Here is an 18,601-nt window from a genome sequence, read left to right on the forward strand (position 1 = left end):
AAGCTCTCAGGACAGTACCGTGCTTTGGTTCCATGAGAAGTCTGTAACTGACAATTCAGGGAGTGGCTGAAATGGTCACCAAGCCGCGAACCCACCTGCCACAAGCAGAGCTGTTTGCTGCCCATACATCCACTAGCACTCTGCAATTTGCCCATCCAACTCAAAGCAAAAGTACTTGGAGTGGTGGCACAGAGGTGAAGCGTGCCTCCCCTGGAGATCCCAGCACCCTGCCGTGGGTGGGGCTGGCTGGGCACAGCCTGTGCCCCCTCTGTCCCCCCTCTGGCTGTGCTGGGCTCCTGGAACAGGAGGGTGCACTGCATTGCAAAGTGACAGTGACAAATAGTCCCCACTGTGCAGCCGTGACACTGCAGTGAACTTCAATAAAACCCGGCCACTGGGGCAAGTTCACAGCATCCCCCATCCAAATAATCCTTCTGCTTTCACTCTGTTGCTTTTGACAACACGCTTCCCATTCAAACAATTAACATTAGGTAAAAAATTAAAGTGAGGAGTTGGGGCTCCATGCAACCTGACTGTAAGGAATATATGTGTGGCTGGAGCCAGACACACAAAAAATACTTTTCAGCTGAAAGACAGCATCAGCTGTGATTCTCTCACAGCCCTTCAGGTCAAATATACACACTGTATCTTTTAAAATACCATATAAACCATACCTCAGGAATAGGGAGCCAGCTTCCCCATACATTATCCTACAACATGTCCCGAGCCTGTGGTTTTTTTCACTCTCATTCTCTCACAGCACTTCATGTCAAATGCGTGAAGTTAATTCAGAAATCAATTTGCTGCAACTACAGCAATTAGTGTGTTGGTCTGTTCAGTTCATTTGCTAGAAGTACAAGCTACTGAAAAGGTGAAGTCTTTTGTTTTCTTGTTTTGTTGTTTATTTTGGCCTAAAATGATCGTACCTCATGAATTCACTCAAATCCAGTTGCTGAAATCAAATTGGTTATAAGTGTCTTTTAAACTGAGGTAGCAAGGTTGTTAGGTAAAAGTTTTTTTAAATATTAAAATATTTTTAAAGGTGTGAATCTGGTACAACTGAGAAGTTTGCTGTCCTGGCAATGCAAATTGGATTCTGACCATCTCTTACGCAAAATATCTTTTCAGATGGGCAGCACTGACTGGGAAGGGAAAAGCAAAAACCTCTTTAGAAAAAACCCACAAAACGCATAAACAAACACCCTTCAGACCATTCAATTACTTTGTTTTTTGGAAAAACTTGTGAAAGACTTAGGAGCTTCACCTTCATCTCCCACACCTACCTCGAAGTGTACCTGGACTCATGTGGGGTGTTTCGTAAATGAAGCACAGGAAGGTTTGGTAAACACGCTGATATTGTACTGAAAACTGTTTTGCTGTTTTCCTCAGTAAAATGTTCCGTGACATGCTCAGCTCTCGTGCACGTACCAGTACAGCCTGAATTCTTACCCCACAAGGAACAGAACACCTCACCCTGGCACTGCTGCCAGCAGCAAGGCAAGAGTTCAGCTGACAGAAGTACAAATTTCTTATCCCTCAGCCTCAGCAATGGATGAAAAATAGCCAGGCAGGTCACGGCTGTGTTTAGCACATCCAGTCCCATGTCCACTTAGACCAGACTGGAATTTCGGGCACCCTTTTGCAATTGGTACACACAGAATTACTGCAGCATGAATTACATTTTCCGGCCATAAATTTTCAGTTTCTCATTAGTACCAAACAAGGTATTTAATGCCCAACTGATTATGTACTGTGCTTTAAATCAACCTTGCTAGTTTGAACACACCACTTAATGCCTCTCTGCAAACTCAAATTTGTGGTTGGGTTTAAATATGTAATACCAACTGTGAATAATTTGTTGGGATGTTTTAAACAGGAGAGAGGCTGTTTGCTGCCTAACAGAACCCAAGTCATAACTTTCTTAATAAGTCATCATTCACTGTCAAAGAACTTCTTGACCCTCTTCTGCCTGCAAAGCTGGCAGCTCCTTTCATCGCCCACCCCAGCAGTGGGCATTCAATCCACTGGTAGGAAATAGAAACAAACAAAGGAGTTGCCCAGGTTTGCTACAGATACAGGTGTTGGGAGTTACCATCTTTGACTGGCAGATCTTCTTGCTGTCCTGTCCTTCCATCTAAGAATGAGTCTACAAATTGGCAGTGATCTTCTCCATGGCCCCTCTGGTCTCCTATGTTATAAAATTTTCCTGAAAGCAAAGAAGCAGCAGAGTTAGTGAAGGCTATTTCCAAAAACCACCAGAGGCAATGGGCTGTGCTCTTTCCTCTGTGGGGAAGCCAAGGTGAAAGCTGTGATTCTTTTCCTCTCAGGACCTGTAGCTGTAATTTGAACATGACGTGCAGGCTCCAAGTGCTCAAGGCTAAGGCCCCACTCCTGGCCGAAATCTATGCCTGGACATAATTTTTCCCTCTCCTTACATTTCATACAGTAAGGGAAATCTGTTACTACCAAGAACATCATCAAAAAGCAAGTTTTGGTAGTGATTTGAAGGGAAGACAGGTTTGGTTCCCTGTCAGGAAGCCCCCAGTACCTTCAGAGATGTTTTTACAGACTACCTCCTAACATAGCCAAGGCCTGTTTTATAAATCATCATATTTTTACAGCATGTATGTGCAAGTGATAGCCCTTAACATATAGATGACCTCGGATACTAAGTACTTATCCAGAGTATGGAGTGTGTCCATGTGTTTGTTTGCTTGCAGGATTACTTAACAGGACACTTGACTGTAACTGAGTAGAAATCAAGGTCTCAAGTGTCCCATGTAGCATGTGCTGATGTGACAGACTGTGCTTATCCTGTTAGCAGACACAGTGAAGGAGCTTTGACAGATTTTTTTTACTTGCTGATTTGATTTGCAAGACATTAGTAAAATTCAGTTCAGAAGATGGAGGAGAGCATGCTATGTTCTCTTCCCGAACCTGGGATGGAAACCTTTGTAGATAAACCTACCATTCTTTCTAATCTCCTTTCACAGCACATAGTTCTCAATATGTTCAACCTTTGGTTGAGATGTTGAAAGGAAAGGTAAGAGAATTTAGGAAAAGGCTCAGGATGGAGGTATAAGCTAAGCAGAAAGTCCAGTTACTCATTAGATACTGGGTGTCCTGGAGCCTTGAATCCATGCCAGTCTGGCCATTTGAGAGGTGGTGGGGTAGGTTATTATACTGCTCCCAAAGAACAATTAATAAAAAAAAGGAGCCTACCAATAAACTCCAACGTTTTTGTGATCTGAGCAATACTTTGCCAGAATTTCTCACCTCCAGTTGATGGCCTCTGTGCATGTGGTTCTTCTCTAGCTTTACAAAATTATTTATTGCTATCTAGCTTTGGCTGAAAACATGTTTTTTTCCGTAGGAGAACTGGTCAGAGGGAGTTCCTCTCAGCAAATTTTTGCACTGAAATTAAGAACATTCAGGCTGCCCAAAAAAGCCTTTTTTTTTTTTTTTTTTTCCACAGCTGTTGAAGGTCACACATAGAATTTATTTTTTTCCTTCCCTCAATAAATACTTATTTTTAGGTGGCCTGCTTTTCTGGAATGCCTACAGTGACTGCTCTGGAGGACTGTTAAATGAGGTCAGCAGTAGATGGTGGTTTATGGAACAGTCCTGGCATGTGTAACGGAGATCAGTTTTTCTCCATAAGAGAGAGAATAAGCCAGATATTTTAATGGCTAACACCAGAACAGTAACTTGCAGATCCACACATATTCTTCTGGCCCACATCTTAACCTATGCATAACTCAAATAATTGGTCTTCATAATTTAGCAGCATTCTCAGTGAATATTACATTCTTACTACCCAATTATTTCCATAATAAAAGAACACACTTAAGACCATTCAGCTAACAAATAACGGATTTTCTGCTTTGGGGATAGCAATTCTAGCAAAAGTTAATTTTTCCCCCCAGTGTTCCCTTGTGGGTGGCCTTACAATTGTACATACCAACTTTGTTTTATACATTATACTTGTTTTATACATTATAAATTCCGCAGCACTAGAAGAATAAATTCACGCTGAAAAACAGCATGCAAAGATACAGTTGCTGCCTGCCTGATACCATGGCATTTGGACAGAGCGCCCAAGTTGCCAGGCAATTACACTGCTTCAACAGCCAAGCGTTGGAAGATTTTTCAGCGTGCAGTGGAGTTCAGAGCTCGGTGCAGCCCTGCACAGCCGGCACACACGCTCCAGCTGGCAGGTGCTGGCAGGGACACTTCCGCTGGCCTCGGGGACACGGCGAGGTGGCCGTGAGGCACATCAGAACAGAGCCTGGCCTCAGACGGGCAAACTTCTCACTCACACTCAGAGGCCTCACTTAGCAAACGGGGCAAAAGCTGCTTTCCTTCTGCATAAATATTTCACTTCTTTTAAATATTGTGGCAACTGGTCAGCGCTGGTTGTAACAATTCAAGTGCAAGAACCAGGCTTAGCGAGTATAATGAATACAGTGTGTCTACCTCATTTTTTTCCAACGAGGTTAGGCCACCACCCTTCCAGCAAGAACAAAAACAATCTAATGAAAATAGGAAAATGGGCTCCTGATATTAAACTTTTCAGAGTGGAGCTGCTTTCACTGCAGTGTTAATTCACTTGATTTAGGGTTGAAGTCTAGTCCTGCTAGATTAGCACTGCTATTTCCTCTGCTGGCTGGTTTTGGGACACATCATGCCTTGTTGCCAATGCTTGTCATTTGATCACAGCTGGTTAGTACAGCAACAGTTGAATGAATGATACATCTGTTCAAAACATTCTCTTATTCACATAATATCTAAGATATTATTTACATACGGAATGTTGTACTTGACTATTAATGACAAGGCTTTCCTTCCTTTTCTGCTCATCAGAGAACGGTGCCGGATGCAAAGCAGGGAGGCTTAAAATTATGGCAGCATGAGCTGCCCTACACTCCCTTGCTCTTTTCCTTCCATATTCTTTCCATGAAGCCCAGAGCCCTGCTCCTGTGAGGTGCTGAGCTCAGAGATGCGGCAACTTCAGGTCATGAAAGTGGATTCTTCCAGACACACTGTCACCCTAACTAATTCAATGCAATGTGTTGAACAAACTTGCCTGACTTTCACTCAAAAGGCATTTCCCACACATCTTTGTGCTCAGATGCCATGCTAATGCTATTGTCACAGAGCTGGCTGATAACAGGCTTCACACAGAAGAGAGCCAGCAGCTTGGGATGCATTATAAGAAGTTAACATATTTCTTAGCAGATACAGCTTGGACAAGCTGCATGAGACACAAAGATCTCCTATCAACAAACTGAAAAACACTTCTCACAGGCTGATTCCCCAGCATGTCTCACCTCATTCAGGTCTTAAACACATCACACTCAACTGGCCTTAAAACACCAAAAAAACCTTGAGAATGTAAGGCCAAGAAATTTCCCTTAGAAATGAAATATAACATGAGGAATACAAAAAGGTGGAGGAAAAAGATCATAAGCAAAAATGGAGAATGTGAAAACAAAGCAAAAATTTCAAAGCAGGTAAGTAAAACCTGTTGACTAGAGTTAAAGCCATGTCTTTATAATCCTCCCAGTAAAGAAGTAAGCAGATGTTTACTGAAAGGAGTGGGAATGACAGATGTAATCCTGGTATAAAATGAGGTCCTGATCCTCTAATTAATAATTCTAATTAATAATTCTTCTCTAATTGATAATTAAACACCAGTTTGGCTGTTTTACAATATATGATATTCACTCTGATCTTTGTTTTCTGTATGATCCCCAGTATATGAACAGGTGCCTAAAATAATCAGATGATCACCACAGAGAGGTACCTCTGGAGTCTGAAAACTCAGTATCAAACATATCAATGGTTACTGAGCACAAGCAGATTACTGATGATTAATCTGTGGACTAAATTAAACAAATCTGATCACACTTCAGCAGAGCTCATCTTGTTAAACCTCTTATTTCAGAAACCATAATATCATTCAGGAATGTGTAATATGGACAGCACTGATTTAAATGTTTCTTACCTGTAAGTGAATCACTGAGGTATATCTTGTATCTCAAAGAATTGCACAGCTGCACACCTACAAACTTCTTATACCAAGTCCTCTTTACATATTGTTTGCCTTTGCATTCCGAGTATGTGTCTGAATTGAATGGGATTTCAGTCCAGATAGCATCTTTCCCCACTGCAGGAGAGGAAAAAAGAGGCTGAAGTATGATGCTGCATACAAAATTACACACAACAAATGTGTTTGAATAACTAGAATTAGAAACCTTGATGAAGCAGAATGTACCATGACATCTGCATTTTGAACATGAGAAATATTTCAGGGAAGCACCAAAATATGCAGATACAATTGGTGCTGTGAACTCCTGCTGTCCTCTGGTGCAGGTTTGGAATAGGTTCATTCTAGGACCTTGTTAGGGGGCAATGCTTGTATTGGAAATACTTTCATTTACGAAGTGTGTGATACAGTGACCATTCTTCAGTGTGTTCAAGCCAAGGCAATCAACTTTCAGCAAACTGTGATCTAACAAAAACACATATAAGAACGAAGTGCCATTAATTATGTGGAGAAAAATGGTGCCACGGTGTTTGTCAAAGTGAAAGTGATGACTATTACAGATACAAAAAGCAGCCCAATTTGCTTGAATGATCTCAGCTCTTCTTCAAAAGCTCAGTCCACCTTCCATCAAGGACAGGAAGAGTCTTGTAAGTGGCCTAAAGCAGAGCTAGATCAAACCTTCTGAAGCAGAACATTTTCCTAAAACACAAAGACAGATAAATAGAACCCTCCGAGTTGCGCTCTGTTAACTCACTTAAAAAGTGTGGAGTAGCTTATTCATTTTGCAGAGCTTTCTCTGCTTTAATGACAAGGCTGAGAAAATATGAGGCTGTCCTTGGCTCATTTGTGTACATTGGTTTGAAGCCATCCCAGCTGCCATGGGAGCTCCACATCACGTTGGTTGCCTGAAGCTCAGGTAAACAAACAGCCTCGCATGAATTGCTTAGCAGGGGCATGGGTGGAAGGAGTGAAATTGTGTGTGACTGCTGTTTGACTCTGTAACTCATCCAGCTGGTGCAGCAGAGCCACCCTCCTCGTAAAATTCTGCTATCTCATTTCTGAAAAAACTGCTGATCAGATTTATATATAAAACACTTACTTGAAATTGGCTCACTCACTCTTGGGTCCGCTGGGGGAAGAAAACAAACATTCAATCAGACACTGTAAAATGAACGTTTCCAATAATTCTATGGAAAAGCATTGGTAAGTGATTTTTTACAGCTGACGTAAGCTGTAATTTGTGAAACAGAAAGAGTTTTGGAAGCAAAGTTAACTTTTGTATTAAATTAAATTAGAAGAAATATATTTCTTGTGTGAAACTCCAGTATCAATGAGCTTTTAATAATTTTACTTATGGGACAACACCAGCCAAGCAGAGCTCTAGTAAAAACAAGAGTTTAAACCTGTAAACAGCAGAACCAATTGTACTGTGCCTTATTAAAATTTCAATTGCAAAACCTAAATAATAAAAAGGGCACATCTGTAATACTTGCCACAAAAATCTTGGCTTTGAAATCCCAAATGTGAGAAATGGATGTGTGCAATTAAGAAAAAACAAAACTGCATGCTTAATTTGTCCAAACTAAATAGGAGACAGAACACAAGCCTTGTCATTCATGAAAATTGCACTTGGCACAAACTTTTTTTTTTTGCTTTTAACAATCTAGAATTACAAAGAGTGTATTCAGAGGTTTTAAATATGTGTGGCATAGTCTGCACTCCTCCCTGAGTAATCCTTTGCTCAGCCAAAACTCTCATCCATCAGTGACAGCACTAGCTGAGGACTACTAAATTATTACACCTGGCTCAAAACACAGATTGAGAAAGTCCTTTTAAAAAGGCTAAATCCATTTTGTGTTTTATGTGGTCTTTCAGTACTACCAAGCAATAAACACTTCTGCACAAAAGATGGTATCTTACTTGCCTAGAGTCAACAAGTCAGCAAGAATAGGCAAAGCAAAAGCTCTCTGATTCTCACCTCTGAGTCAGAGAGTACTTGACTTGGGAACCAACCAGTGGCCAAAACAGGCTTGTACACACCTCTTTAGGAGTTTCACTGGAGAGTAAACAGCATGGAAGGGGACCTACTGGGACTCTGACTTTTCACAACAGCTCTTTCTCAATCTTTGTTTCAGCCAAACAACATCACTGTTTACAGCAGCCTTATTGAACAGGTAGCAAAAACACCTATGAACACACCAGCCCAAAAATGTCCCTAATGTTCCCCATCCAGAAGCTGTTAATGAGTTGGATAGATGCAAAAAGGTCAGGAATATAAATCTTAAATTACTGAGCCCTCTCTAAGGATGAAGTAATTTTCTTTGCAATGAATACCAGACAATGTTCCTCTGTTTCTTTTCTCTTGCAGTCTGTGCATCTTACATCCTCACACAACACAGTTCTGGTCCCTGGCTGACTTTGCAGGCATGGTGGTAAAAAGCCAATTAGGAGACATTAAAGAGCAGGACTGACTGCACAAAATGAAGTGAGAGAGCCTTTCATGCATCCCACAGACATGGGTACTAAAGGCCTGTAGATGATGATCTGATCTTTGGAAGTTCTCACCTGATTCAGTACTGAATGTCACAACATTGCTACTTGGACCTTCGCCAAGGGGGTTCCTGGGTTTCACATGGAATTCATAACTGGGGAATAAAAGAGAAGAGATGAAAATTTTGCAAACTGAGCATTCTTGAATAGTCTGGAGCAAGCAAGCAACACACACATTGAGGCTACTCCCCTTCTGGAGAACAAAAAAGCCCAATTTCTTGCCACAAAACCACTGAGATGTTTTTTGTCCTAACTGTGTAAGATCTGAACCGAACACAAAATTAACCCGTCCTTTTGATAATTCTTTGCACACATACTATTAATATTTGATTTAATTCAACACTGACTTGTCTGTCTCCTCTCACACAGCAGTTTCATTCTGGCACAGGGAGCAAGTTCAGATGAGGTCTGAGGCAACCTGATAAGCAGAAACTGAGTAAAGGACATTGCTATTTATTTGTACTTTTTGCTTTTTTAAGAACACAAACCTCCAATTCAATGCCTGTCAGGCCCACCCACAGTGACAGACAGGACCAGTAGCAAAACACAGGGGAAGTCTTCCAGGACAGGGGCTCAGCCAAGGCAAAGATCCAATTGCTTGAATGTATGTTAATAATAAGTATATGAAGCAATGACAAGACACTGTGCAGTCTCTTTTGCATGTGTTTTTACTGATGTGACACAACACTGGCCTGTGCTGCAATTGTCTCATAATCCCTTTTCACCACTGTGTTGGGAACCAAAACCAACACAACTGAAGAAAAAATCTAAACCAGCCTCCTCTTCTTAAGCCTGCCCCACCTCTCAGTGCTTGATTGCCAGTGGAAGTGCCATGTACAGAGGGACATCTCCCATGCTCTGAGCACATGCATGGTGAATCTCTCATAACAGAGAGGGTCTCTTCATCAGTGACAGGGAGCCACAGGGCATGAGTCAAATGGACTGGAAAACAGGCCCCAAATTAGAGGCACTTTTGCTGTAAACACATAAAAAAATGTGAGTCCCAGAAGTGGGCAACTAAACCTTCAGCTCTTGACTCAAGAAGGATCATTTACCCATGATAATTTTGGTAGCTTGTGACTGTAACATAGCATTGTAACGTACTGCTGGAATCATTTCCAAACAGCAATTTTCTAAAGAAAGAAAACCCCCATACCACACTCTGCACAGTTGGAAATTTGTAAACTCCATTTGCAATTCCCCAGAAGAATAATTCAATCCAAACTTTGGATTACCTTTCATTCCTCCTTGGCTCCCGCAAAACCTGAGCTAATTAACCTCAGTGGAGTATTCATGCAGTGCCCAGCAACTGTTTTCCATCCACCATACTTCTAAGACAATATTTAAATTTAAAATTGCTTACTTAAGCATTTGACTTTATTTCTAGGGTTTTCTTTTCTTTTTGAGGGAAATACTTATATAGACTGGTATGCTGAACAGATGCATTGTGGAAGTTCATGGATATTACTAAGAGAAACATGGGCTTCTTTTGAGCTGAAAAAGTCTATTTGGAGAAATCTTGACATTTATTTAAACATGCTGTAGAGAATTTGGAACTACCCATATTACCCCATGGTAGGAGGGAGACATACTAAATAATCAGTTTAATAAATTTATAAATCTTCATTCCCAACTTCACATTGCTTAAACAAAGACATGCTTTTAAAAATATGACCTGAGCAGTTAGTATTCACATTGGCCACGTGGTACAGAAACTTCTTTGGTCAAGAAGTATTCTTATCTGGTAGGAAATGTCATAATATAGAGAACTATAGCAAAGGAGTCGGAGATTCTTTCTGAAGAACCACTGAAGCATAAACAAAGATTTCCTAATGTGTTGGGACTCTTAAAGTAATAGCTAGATGATACAATTTTAAAAATGTAGATGTTAATCCACCCCCAAAGAGAAAAGACTGCAAAGAAGTTTTCCTGCTTCCTTCACAGGGGGAACACCTGATCTAAAGCTATTATTGTAATAGTGATCATCAAGATGGAATGTTCTATTGCTTTATGGGCAGTTTATGGTTTGATCTCATGGGTGATAATTATCTGGTTTTGTCCCTTTGTATGTGTTTTGCTGATTGTTGAGCAAATATATTGTTCTCAATAGTTGCTATCTCTGCTTTGGGATGCATTAGGCAACATTCTTCATAGGAATCAGTCCTGTTCCCAAAAATCTTTAGTCTATGAACTTGGACTCATCAATTCTCTAATTCCAAAGAGACAAAAACAAGAACTGAAGGCTATTTTCCAAGCACTGTTTTTCAAATTGTGGTTTAGACATCACTAGGTTCTCTGCAAAAGACCAAACCACAGCTTGGGAAATTAGGGCAAAATTTAAATAGAGAACTAAAATCTACAGATAGGTATTTCAGCTTATGTAAACATATAAAGAAAATTGGAGAAAAGAAAAATAATAAAGAAATGTCCAAAGTTTAGCTCAGTCAATTAGGGAAGCCTCTTATTAACAATGTTAAAAAGAAATTTTAGAAACTAAAATACATGCAGTTCTACAGTTCTGTGGTATGTGTTTTTACAAGCATCACAGGCTCCTTTCCTCTGCCAATTTCAATGTTAAAACAATACCAGTGGCTTCTACAGTATAAAAATAACAACCAACCACTTTTGGAGATGAAGAGAATTAGCTAGTTGACAGAACATTGAAAAGGAGAGGAAGGAAATGTCGGACAGAGATCACAATATGACATGGTTTACTGTATTTTTAAAGCTATACTGTGGCTGTTTTTATAGGAGACAATCTAAAGTCTTCCTTTTTTGTGTAAGGTGAAAGATCTGAAAAATACAATTAAAAGTGTAAAAAAAGTGGACTATCTGCTTTGTTATGCAGTCCTATAGAAACCACAAAGAAGGGGGAAAATGCTCAGAGTTTCAAGAGGAATGTACATCAAAATTAATAGAATCCATGTCTGCTCCTTAGTTAGACTTACTTAATGAGAAACTAGAGTCTACATTCCATCTTTATATCTGCCTGCCTAATATACCAAAAACTCTGCTGCCCTGTGTAAGCAGCAATCTAATGCCTCACACCTTTAACATCTATAAGATTGCTATCCTACAAACTTTTGGAGACCAGGCTTTCCAAATCCTCCCAAACTGTGTAAGACAGTCCATTAATCTGCACAAAGTCCTTGTGCAGATTGAATGGACTTGACTTACAGTAATTACTACTTGGAGCATATTTTTCCACCACAGGAAATCGCTATACCACATGGAACTCTGGCAAATGCAGCTGCTCCTGCATTTTTCAAATCATGCAAAAGGAGAAGATTGCAGAACTGAAAATAGGCGAAGAGAGATTTTCACCATAATTGGAGAACTGGAGCAGCTGAGTACAGTCCTGGGACTTTAGGTCTGTTTCTGGGGAGATGCTGGTGTTGGATGACAATTGTGCAGGGCTCTGTGCACAGAGCTCCTCTGTGTCTGCAGAGTGTGCTTGGGTGGCAGTGTCAGCAGGAAAGAAAGGAAGAAAGAGAGAGAGAGAAAGAGAGAACAAACCGCTATGCTTGTTTGAGGAATCTTTCTCCTAACAAATTTGGAAGAAGGGCTAAGAGAAACGGGAAATGCTTATCCATGAACCCTGATATCCACAGCAATTTAGTACAATACTGTTAGTTTTTTAATAAAACAAATAGAAACCTCCAGCATTTTTCTGCCACTTTCTGAATTTTGTTGCATTGAAGCTTTCTTTACAGTTTCCATGTCTTGGCCCTTGCGGTTAACAAAAGCTAAACAGTGATAGAGGTTTTCTTGGATTTTTCCTTGTATGTGATTAGAATGTTTGGGTGCTAACTACAATAAAAAACAATATTAGATAAAGGTGATAACAGCCTTAGGACACAATCAAACCCAAAAATCCAACAGAAACCACTCAAAACATTTTTAAAAAGAAGAAAAGTATATTTGAAATCACCAAAATAATTAATGGGGAAGCAGATCAGTACCTAATGGGAAGCTATACAAAACTGTGGAATGCAAGCCTCACAGGCTTTTTGTTTCTTATTCATACTCTTTTTCTACAGTAGGCTGGTGGAACACATCCTCCAATGGCTACTCAAACTTTCCCAGAGCTATTTGTGACAAATCTTAATATCTTTCTTTACTACCTTCCTATTACTGCCATCACAAACATGCATGAGAACAGTTTTCAGCAGTCTTCAGGCTTTTTTGACGGCTTGTATAGAAATTTGGGCTGTAGAACTTTCTGGACACTATGGTCTGTGCTATGGGCTACACTGCCTTTAAACAAACCACCAGAATGAAACAGAAAATGTGCATTCAACTGAAAAAGAAGGGTTTCAAGATAGGGCAGGGATACAGAAATAAGAACTACATATTTTGGCAGAGAAACCAGCAGAAACAACAAAAAAATCTCACTGGAAAAAAAAACCCAAACAACATCTGCATTTAATATATTAGGCTAGGAAAGTCCATGAAAAAACTACAGATCAGTGAAACCATTTTTTTTCCAAGGAGAATATGCAGAGGAACACCATTATTACTACAGAAGAGATGGAATTAAGACAACAAAAACCACAGTAAGCCCATTTCTCTCAGGCCTCTCAATGTTGCATACAAGCAGCTCAAGATGGAAAACACTGAAAATTGTGGATAGTAACCTTATCTTGATTCACATATGGAAGATGTTGCTTGACTATTACCATAGGAGAAATTACTGCAATGCTTTCTTATGAAATTTTAATGTAAAACAAGGAAAGAACAGAGTCCTGGGTATGCCAGTGCTACTACCACTGGGAGTTCCAATGTGAGCAGCCTTTTAAGGAAACTCAGAAACAGAAGACTGTAAGACAACTTAGGTGGAATATTGCAGGTCTCATTCCTCAAATGGCTGCTTGGAAGTTAGACTGTAACTACTTTGACCAAAATGATCAGTCTTGCACTTTGACTCTTTTCCAAGTGGAGTAAACACTGCATTTCTCACTATAAGAATCACAGAATTTCCATGTGGAGTCAAAACTCGATGAAAAATTGTTAGTTCATACTAGTGCATTTGTTTCTTTTTTGCTAAGATAGAAATGACATTTGCATTAACACACTAAGCCATCTTTGCCTGAATTAAAGAAACCAGAGGAAAATGAGATCTACAAGACCAGAGACTCTCCCTAAGGTCCAATCTTACAACAATATGTGTTGCAAGGCAGCTGTGAAGGTGACCTGGTCCAGGCCCCTTTTCAGCTGCTTTGAGCTCAGGATTCATCAAGTACAGTAGTGGCAGACACTCACTGTTTGAACAAAAGAGTAAAGACTGAGTAACTCACTGCTGTGTTCAGAGCAACCAGGAGAAAGAAGAATAAATATTTTCATTAAAAGAATAAAGATAACAAAGACTGCAGAAATTTTGGTGTGTGCTTCAGTGGGATAATGAACAGGGTGCTGAGTGAAATGTGACCTGAACCTACTCTAAAGTCCTTGGAAATAATATAAAGGGTAACAAAAGCTAACTACAGGATAAAGTCATAATCAACACTGTGTATATGTGAATATTAGATCATAGTAGCACATCTATAAGAGAAATGTTTAAGTAGGAGACATAAAACAAAAGGAAACTTTCTTCAGGCACTGGTTATATCCAATTAACTATCTGTATAAGGAAGATGTATATTTTTACCTAGCTCACATAGCATAAAAACACTACATGCTTTGAGATATTTCAATTAAAGGTTACAGGAGCAAATCTGATGAAATTAAACAGAATTCTAGACTGAAGCCAGTCAATAGCTTACTTACAGCAAGAGTACCAATTTCAAGAACTCTGACCAACCAAATAATGGATATCAAGATTTGAACTTTCCGGGTTATTTAGACTATCAGAAATCTTCTAAAATTTGAAATCCTGCAATTACCACATTTGATAATTCTCTAGGGGAAAAAGAGGATAAAATGTTTGTCCTACAAGGAAAAATCCTTTAAATTAATGTGTGGTTGTCACCTGTGAGGCATGCCTTACTGTGGGAAAATGTCATGGATGTCTTTCCTTGGGCAAAAAACATATGGATGTCAGCATTCCAATAAAATCACATTGTACAGGCACCTCTAAAACATTTTTTAAAAGAAAAAACTCCAAAACATCCCGTTGCATTAGAAAGCAGCTGACTGTGCCCCACATTTATTTAAAGAGTCTACGTCTTCACAGTCAGAAGCTTTTCAAATCTCTATTTTACTTTCATCTCAGAGTATCAGACTTGCAGTCAAGTCACCAGGAACACATAAAGCTGGCATATATAAGACAGAAAGGCAACAAACTTCCATAATATACACAACCTGATTTGTTTAAAATTAACCTTCACAAGTTGTTGTGCATCTATGAAAGTCCATTTCCATTTCCATCTCCATATTATCATGGAATGAGTCTGCTAAAACCAAGTACTTGATAACTGTACTCAAAGTCAAAACTCTTTTTTCAGCCAGTGCATTTTTTCTGGATCTAGTCACTTTTCAGACAGCTAAATGGACACACAGAATACTACACCATAATCCTCATCCCATTTAACTTCTGTGTTTGTACTTACTGACAGCTGCAGTCTCACATGCAATTTTTGATGAGCGGCTGTAAAAGTCTCTTTGTTGCCTCCCTAACACTGTCCAAATTCCTGAAATATTTAAAGTCTGGCCATTAGTTCCTAATGTTTAAAAGCTGCCTTGTATAAAGGCCAGCTGAAAGGGAGAAGGGTGTCTGCCTTGCTGCAGAGCTTTCCAGAGGTGTAGCAGTATCACCTATTTGAAGAATGTAAAAGAGTGAAGCAAACAAACAGCATGATCTGGCCCCCAGCCTTTCCCTGCTGCTTGTCCTCCCCCTTCACACCAAAAAGTTGTTTGTCTTGCCCTCCTGTTGGTTGTGGGCAATTAACTCATTAGCTTCTGGGCGAGGCACTCCCATATCCTACCTGAAGTGCCTCAATAGGATGCTAGACCTTGGCCAGCATGAGTGCAGAACCTCTGCCAGGTGCAGCTCCCCAAGAGCCAACACCTGCACAACTACAGCCTGCTTGCTGCTACAGGGTCTTTCTGGTTTAGACTTACCCATGAAGGCTGAGATAACAGATTCACAAACATTTTTATGCCTTTTTGGGAAGTCTTTGTTTAGGTCTGTCTGCTTTAGATCTGTCCTGGACAGCCTTTAGCTCTGAATGCACTGGACCTTCAGACCAGCATGGGGGGCTCACACAAGCCTCACTGAGGGCTTCAGGAAAGCTGGAAAAAAATAGGTCTCTAATTCAGCTTGTCAGTTTCTCCAAAGTGTTCCCAGGCCAAGAGGTTCTTCCCAGTTAATTCACCTTCTGCTACTGAGCACCTCTGTTTCCATATATTGCTGGTACTTTTGAAAATACTGATCATTTGTGGGAGGGATTTCTATTTCTCTACCAAGTTTCTTTTCCAGCTCTACCTCTTCTGCAGCTTTTCCCTTTGAGGCTAGTTATGGAAAAGTTTCCTTCCCAGTCTAATGTATTCTTGATGAATTTTTAAACATATCAGGGACTCTGTTACAATGATTATTGAGCTGTGTTTAATTTCTGCTCTTCCTCCCATTTGCAGTCAGTTTTATCCACAAGCACATTTCCTTCATCTAATGAGCAGCTCCTGATAGACAGGAGACTTTTATTATGGACATGTGATGTTTCTTGGCAGAACAGATACTGTCTACATGATGCCACCTGTCTTAAACACCTTCTTGTTTTCCCTGAATTTAGCGTGCCAGCAAGCCTGGATTTAAGTGGTAACAGTGACTTGTACTTCTGCCAAAGCTCTCAAGGTGTCCTCACAATTAGGAAACACACATTTCGCTTGGAATGGGAGTTTTATAGAACAGAGACACTCTGAGGACTTTACAACCTTAAATCTGATGAGACTTGGGGGACATGCACCACTGCAATTTATATCAAAGGTTTTCAATTTTGGGCAGTGGCCCTCTGGATCCAGAAAGGCTTTCATTGTCTTTCTTTTTTGAGGTTGGGATGAATGAAAAGTGAATGGTAGCTGCTCCCTTCTCAGGAAAAGCTATACCTTTGTATCTTAGTTTATCTAAAACAGAAACACCCATTCACCAAAGCCAAATGGTCTTGCAGGAAAAACCGCAAGTGTTGCTCATTAACTTTCTGATGAAATTAGTAAACAATGTAACAAACGACAAGTGGTTCTCTTCTCTGCTCTGAATTTTACCATAAAAAGAAGAATACTTTTTAATGAGATTTGATATTTAAAGACAATCATGCTTATTTGAACTAGTTGCATGAGAGGCACACCATGAACTGGAATTCACGTGCTCATTTTTAATTTGCCAGCTCTTCTAAGACACTGAACGAAAATGATACATTCAGGACAATCGTGTTTTTCCTCTCACAGCAATTTTCTTACTTTTGACAAGTAGTCTTTCTGATACAGTAGGTCACTTCTGCAGCTTGTCCAGACCACAAATACTCTTGTAAATTTCCTGAAGATTGCTCAAATATGTTTTATCTGTTAACTTACAAGAAAGCTAAACCAAATCATACTTTTTTTTTTCTTTCAAAACAGGAGTAAAACCAATCAGGTCTTCTTTCCACAGGTATTTCCATTTGATATGGCAGACAGCTGACAGTAAATTAGTTGGATTAACTTAAAACATTATATTATTTATCTACCTTGTGTCAGGTTTTAGGTTTTCCACAGTAGAATGGGTTTGATTTGTAGTGATAATTGATTTCTCCTTTTCACCATCGCTTCCTCCATTTTCAGTTGACACAACCTCATACTCTGGAAAATTACAGCAAAGAAAAATTAGATCAAGTAACATCTCTTGCTTGAGCTTCTTAAATACAGCCAGATAGTGAATGAGTATGCAATTTTACAGGAATTCAGCCTTTCTGCCTCTTGCCAGCCTGAAGTCAATACATTATGTGGACTTTTAAATTCATTCAGGTTGGAAAAGAAAATGCAGGAAATGAATGAGCATGCAAATATGTGCATGCACACAGGCACACACCAAGAACCACGGAGTCCATCCAGTGCCTGCTTCTTACTCAGTGCACAAGGCAACAAACTGCCCTTCATTTCTGTGGCGACACAAACGAGCAAAGCATGAGCAGAATGGTCTTGGTTCCCTGACGCTTGCAGTTTTTATGAAAACAAGGAGGTGAGTGTGATCACTGTTTTGGTTGTTATTTGTCAGACCTTTCCATTATGCTTTGGTTTTGGGCATACCCAACGAAACCCCTTGTACACAGTTAAAGTCAAGCAAAGTAAACATTCAAAAAGCAAAATGATGCAACAAATTATGTTTTCTGTTTCCACCTTTCTATCTGAAACAGCACATTTATTAAAAAAAAAGAGATGTGATGCCTAAATAAGATGATTGGAAAAACATGCATAAACTACAAAAATAGAAAGAGATGACAGCAAAACTGGTTTAAGCCTGTCTAAACAAGTAGTGTCATACTGGTGCCAATATGAAGCAATCACTGTTTTCAGAAAACAGGATTCAATGCCTTCTCTTGAATTCAGAATTGATTTTGATGAGTCATTTACTGAGTTGTTAATGTTGTTCAATGTTCAATTTTTGTCAGCTAATGTTGAAATACAGAAGACGATGGAAGAATGGCCATGTTGCATGTTTACCTGTCTGTGTGCTGAGCCCTGCATGACTCACAGGCATTTATTCTTAAGACAAAGCCCTTCCTTTAGAAACGAACGAAAAAACAGATTCTTTTAACAGAGTGGGCATGTTGACCCTCTTGCAGTGAGTCATAATACTGCAAGTATTGTGCTGGCACAGTTCTACTGACTTACTAGATGGACGTAAGCTTTGATTGTGTCTGGCCCACTGAAACAACAGCCTCAAGTCAAGAAAGATGCCTAAATTATGTGTGTGCATCTAGATATACTGCTGTGTTGTTGGTACTTCTTGACTAGGTCTTACCAGATCCTGTATAGAGAGGAGCCAGAAAATTGGAGGAAATACAGAGTCATATTTCTTAAGTATCTTTTTGT

The 18,601-nt window shown here is 39.8% G+C and overlaps 1 protein-coding gene across 5 annotated transcripts in view; it reads right to left on the reverse strand.

Moving 5' to 3' along the window:
- Positions 1–18,601, reverse strand: part of LOC120513356 (ABI family member 3 binding protein) — a 139,883-nt gene that overhangs the window by 2,336 nt on the left and 118,946 nt on the right. For all 5 annotated transcript variants that reach the window (XM_039732700.1, XM_039732699.1, XM_039732698.1 and 2 more), the window contains 5 exons: positions 17,257–17,368; positions 8,615–8,694; positions 7,149–7,178; positions 6,008–6,169; positions 2,093–2,206 (listed from right to left, as the gene is read on the reverse strand). In XM_039732700.1, coding sequence (XP_039588634.1) covers positions 2,093–2,206; positions 6,008–6,169; positions 7,149–7,178; positions 8,615–8,694; positions 17,257–17,368 — 498 coding nt within the window. The remainder of the gene's footprint in view (positions 1–2,092; positions 2,207–6,007; positions 6,170–7,148; positions 7,179–8,614; positions 8,695–17,256; positions 17,369–18,601) is intronic.

The sequence above is a fragment of the Passer montanus genome, unplaced genomic scaffold (genome assembly GCF_014805655.1).
Source record: "Passer montanus isolate IOZ18808 unplaced genomic scaffold, ASM1480565v1 scaffold80, whole genome shotgun sequence".
NCBI classification, from domain to species: domain Eukaryota; kingdom Metazoa; phylum Chordata; class Aves; order Passeriformes; family Passeridae; genus Passer; species Passer montanus.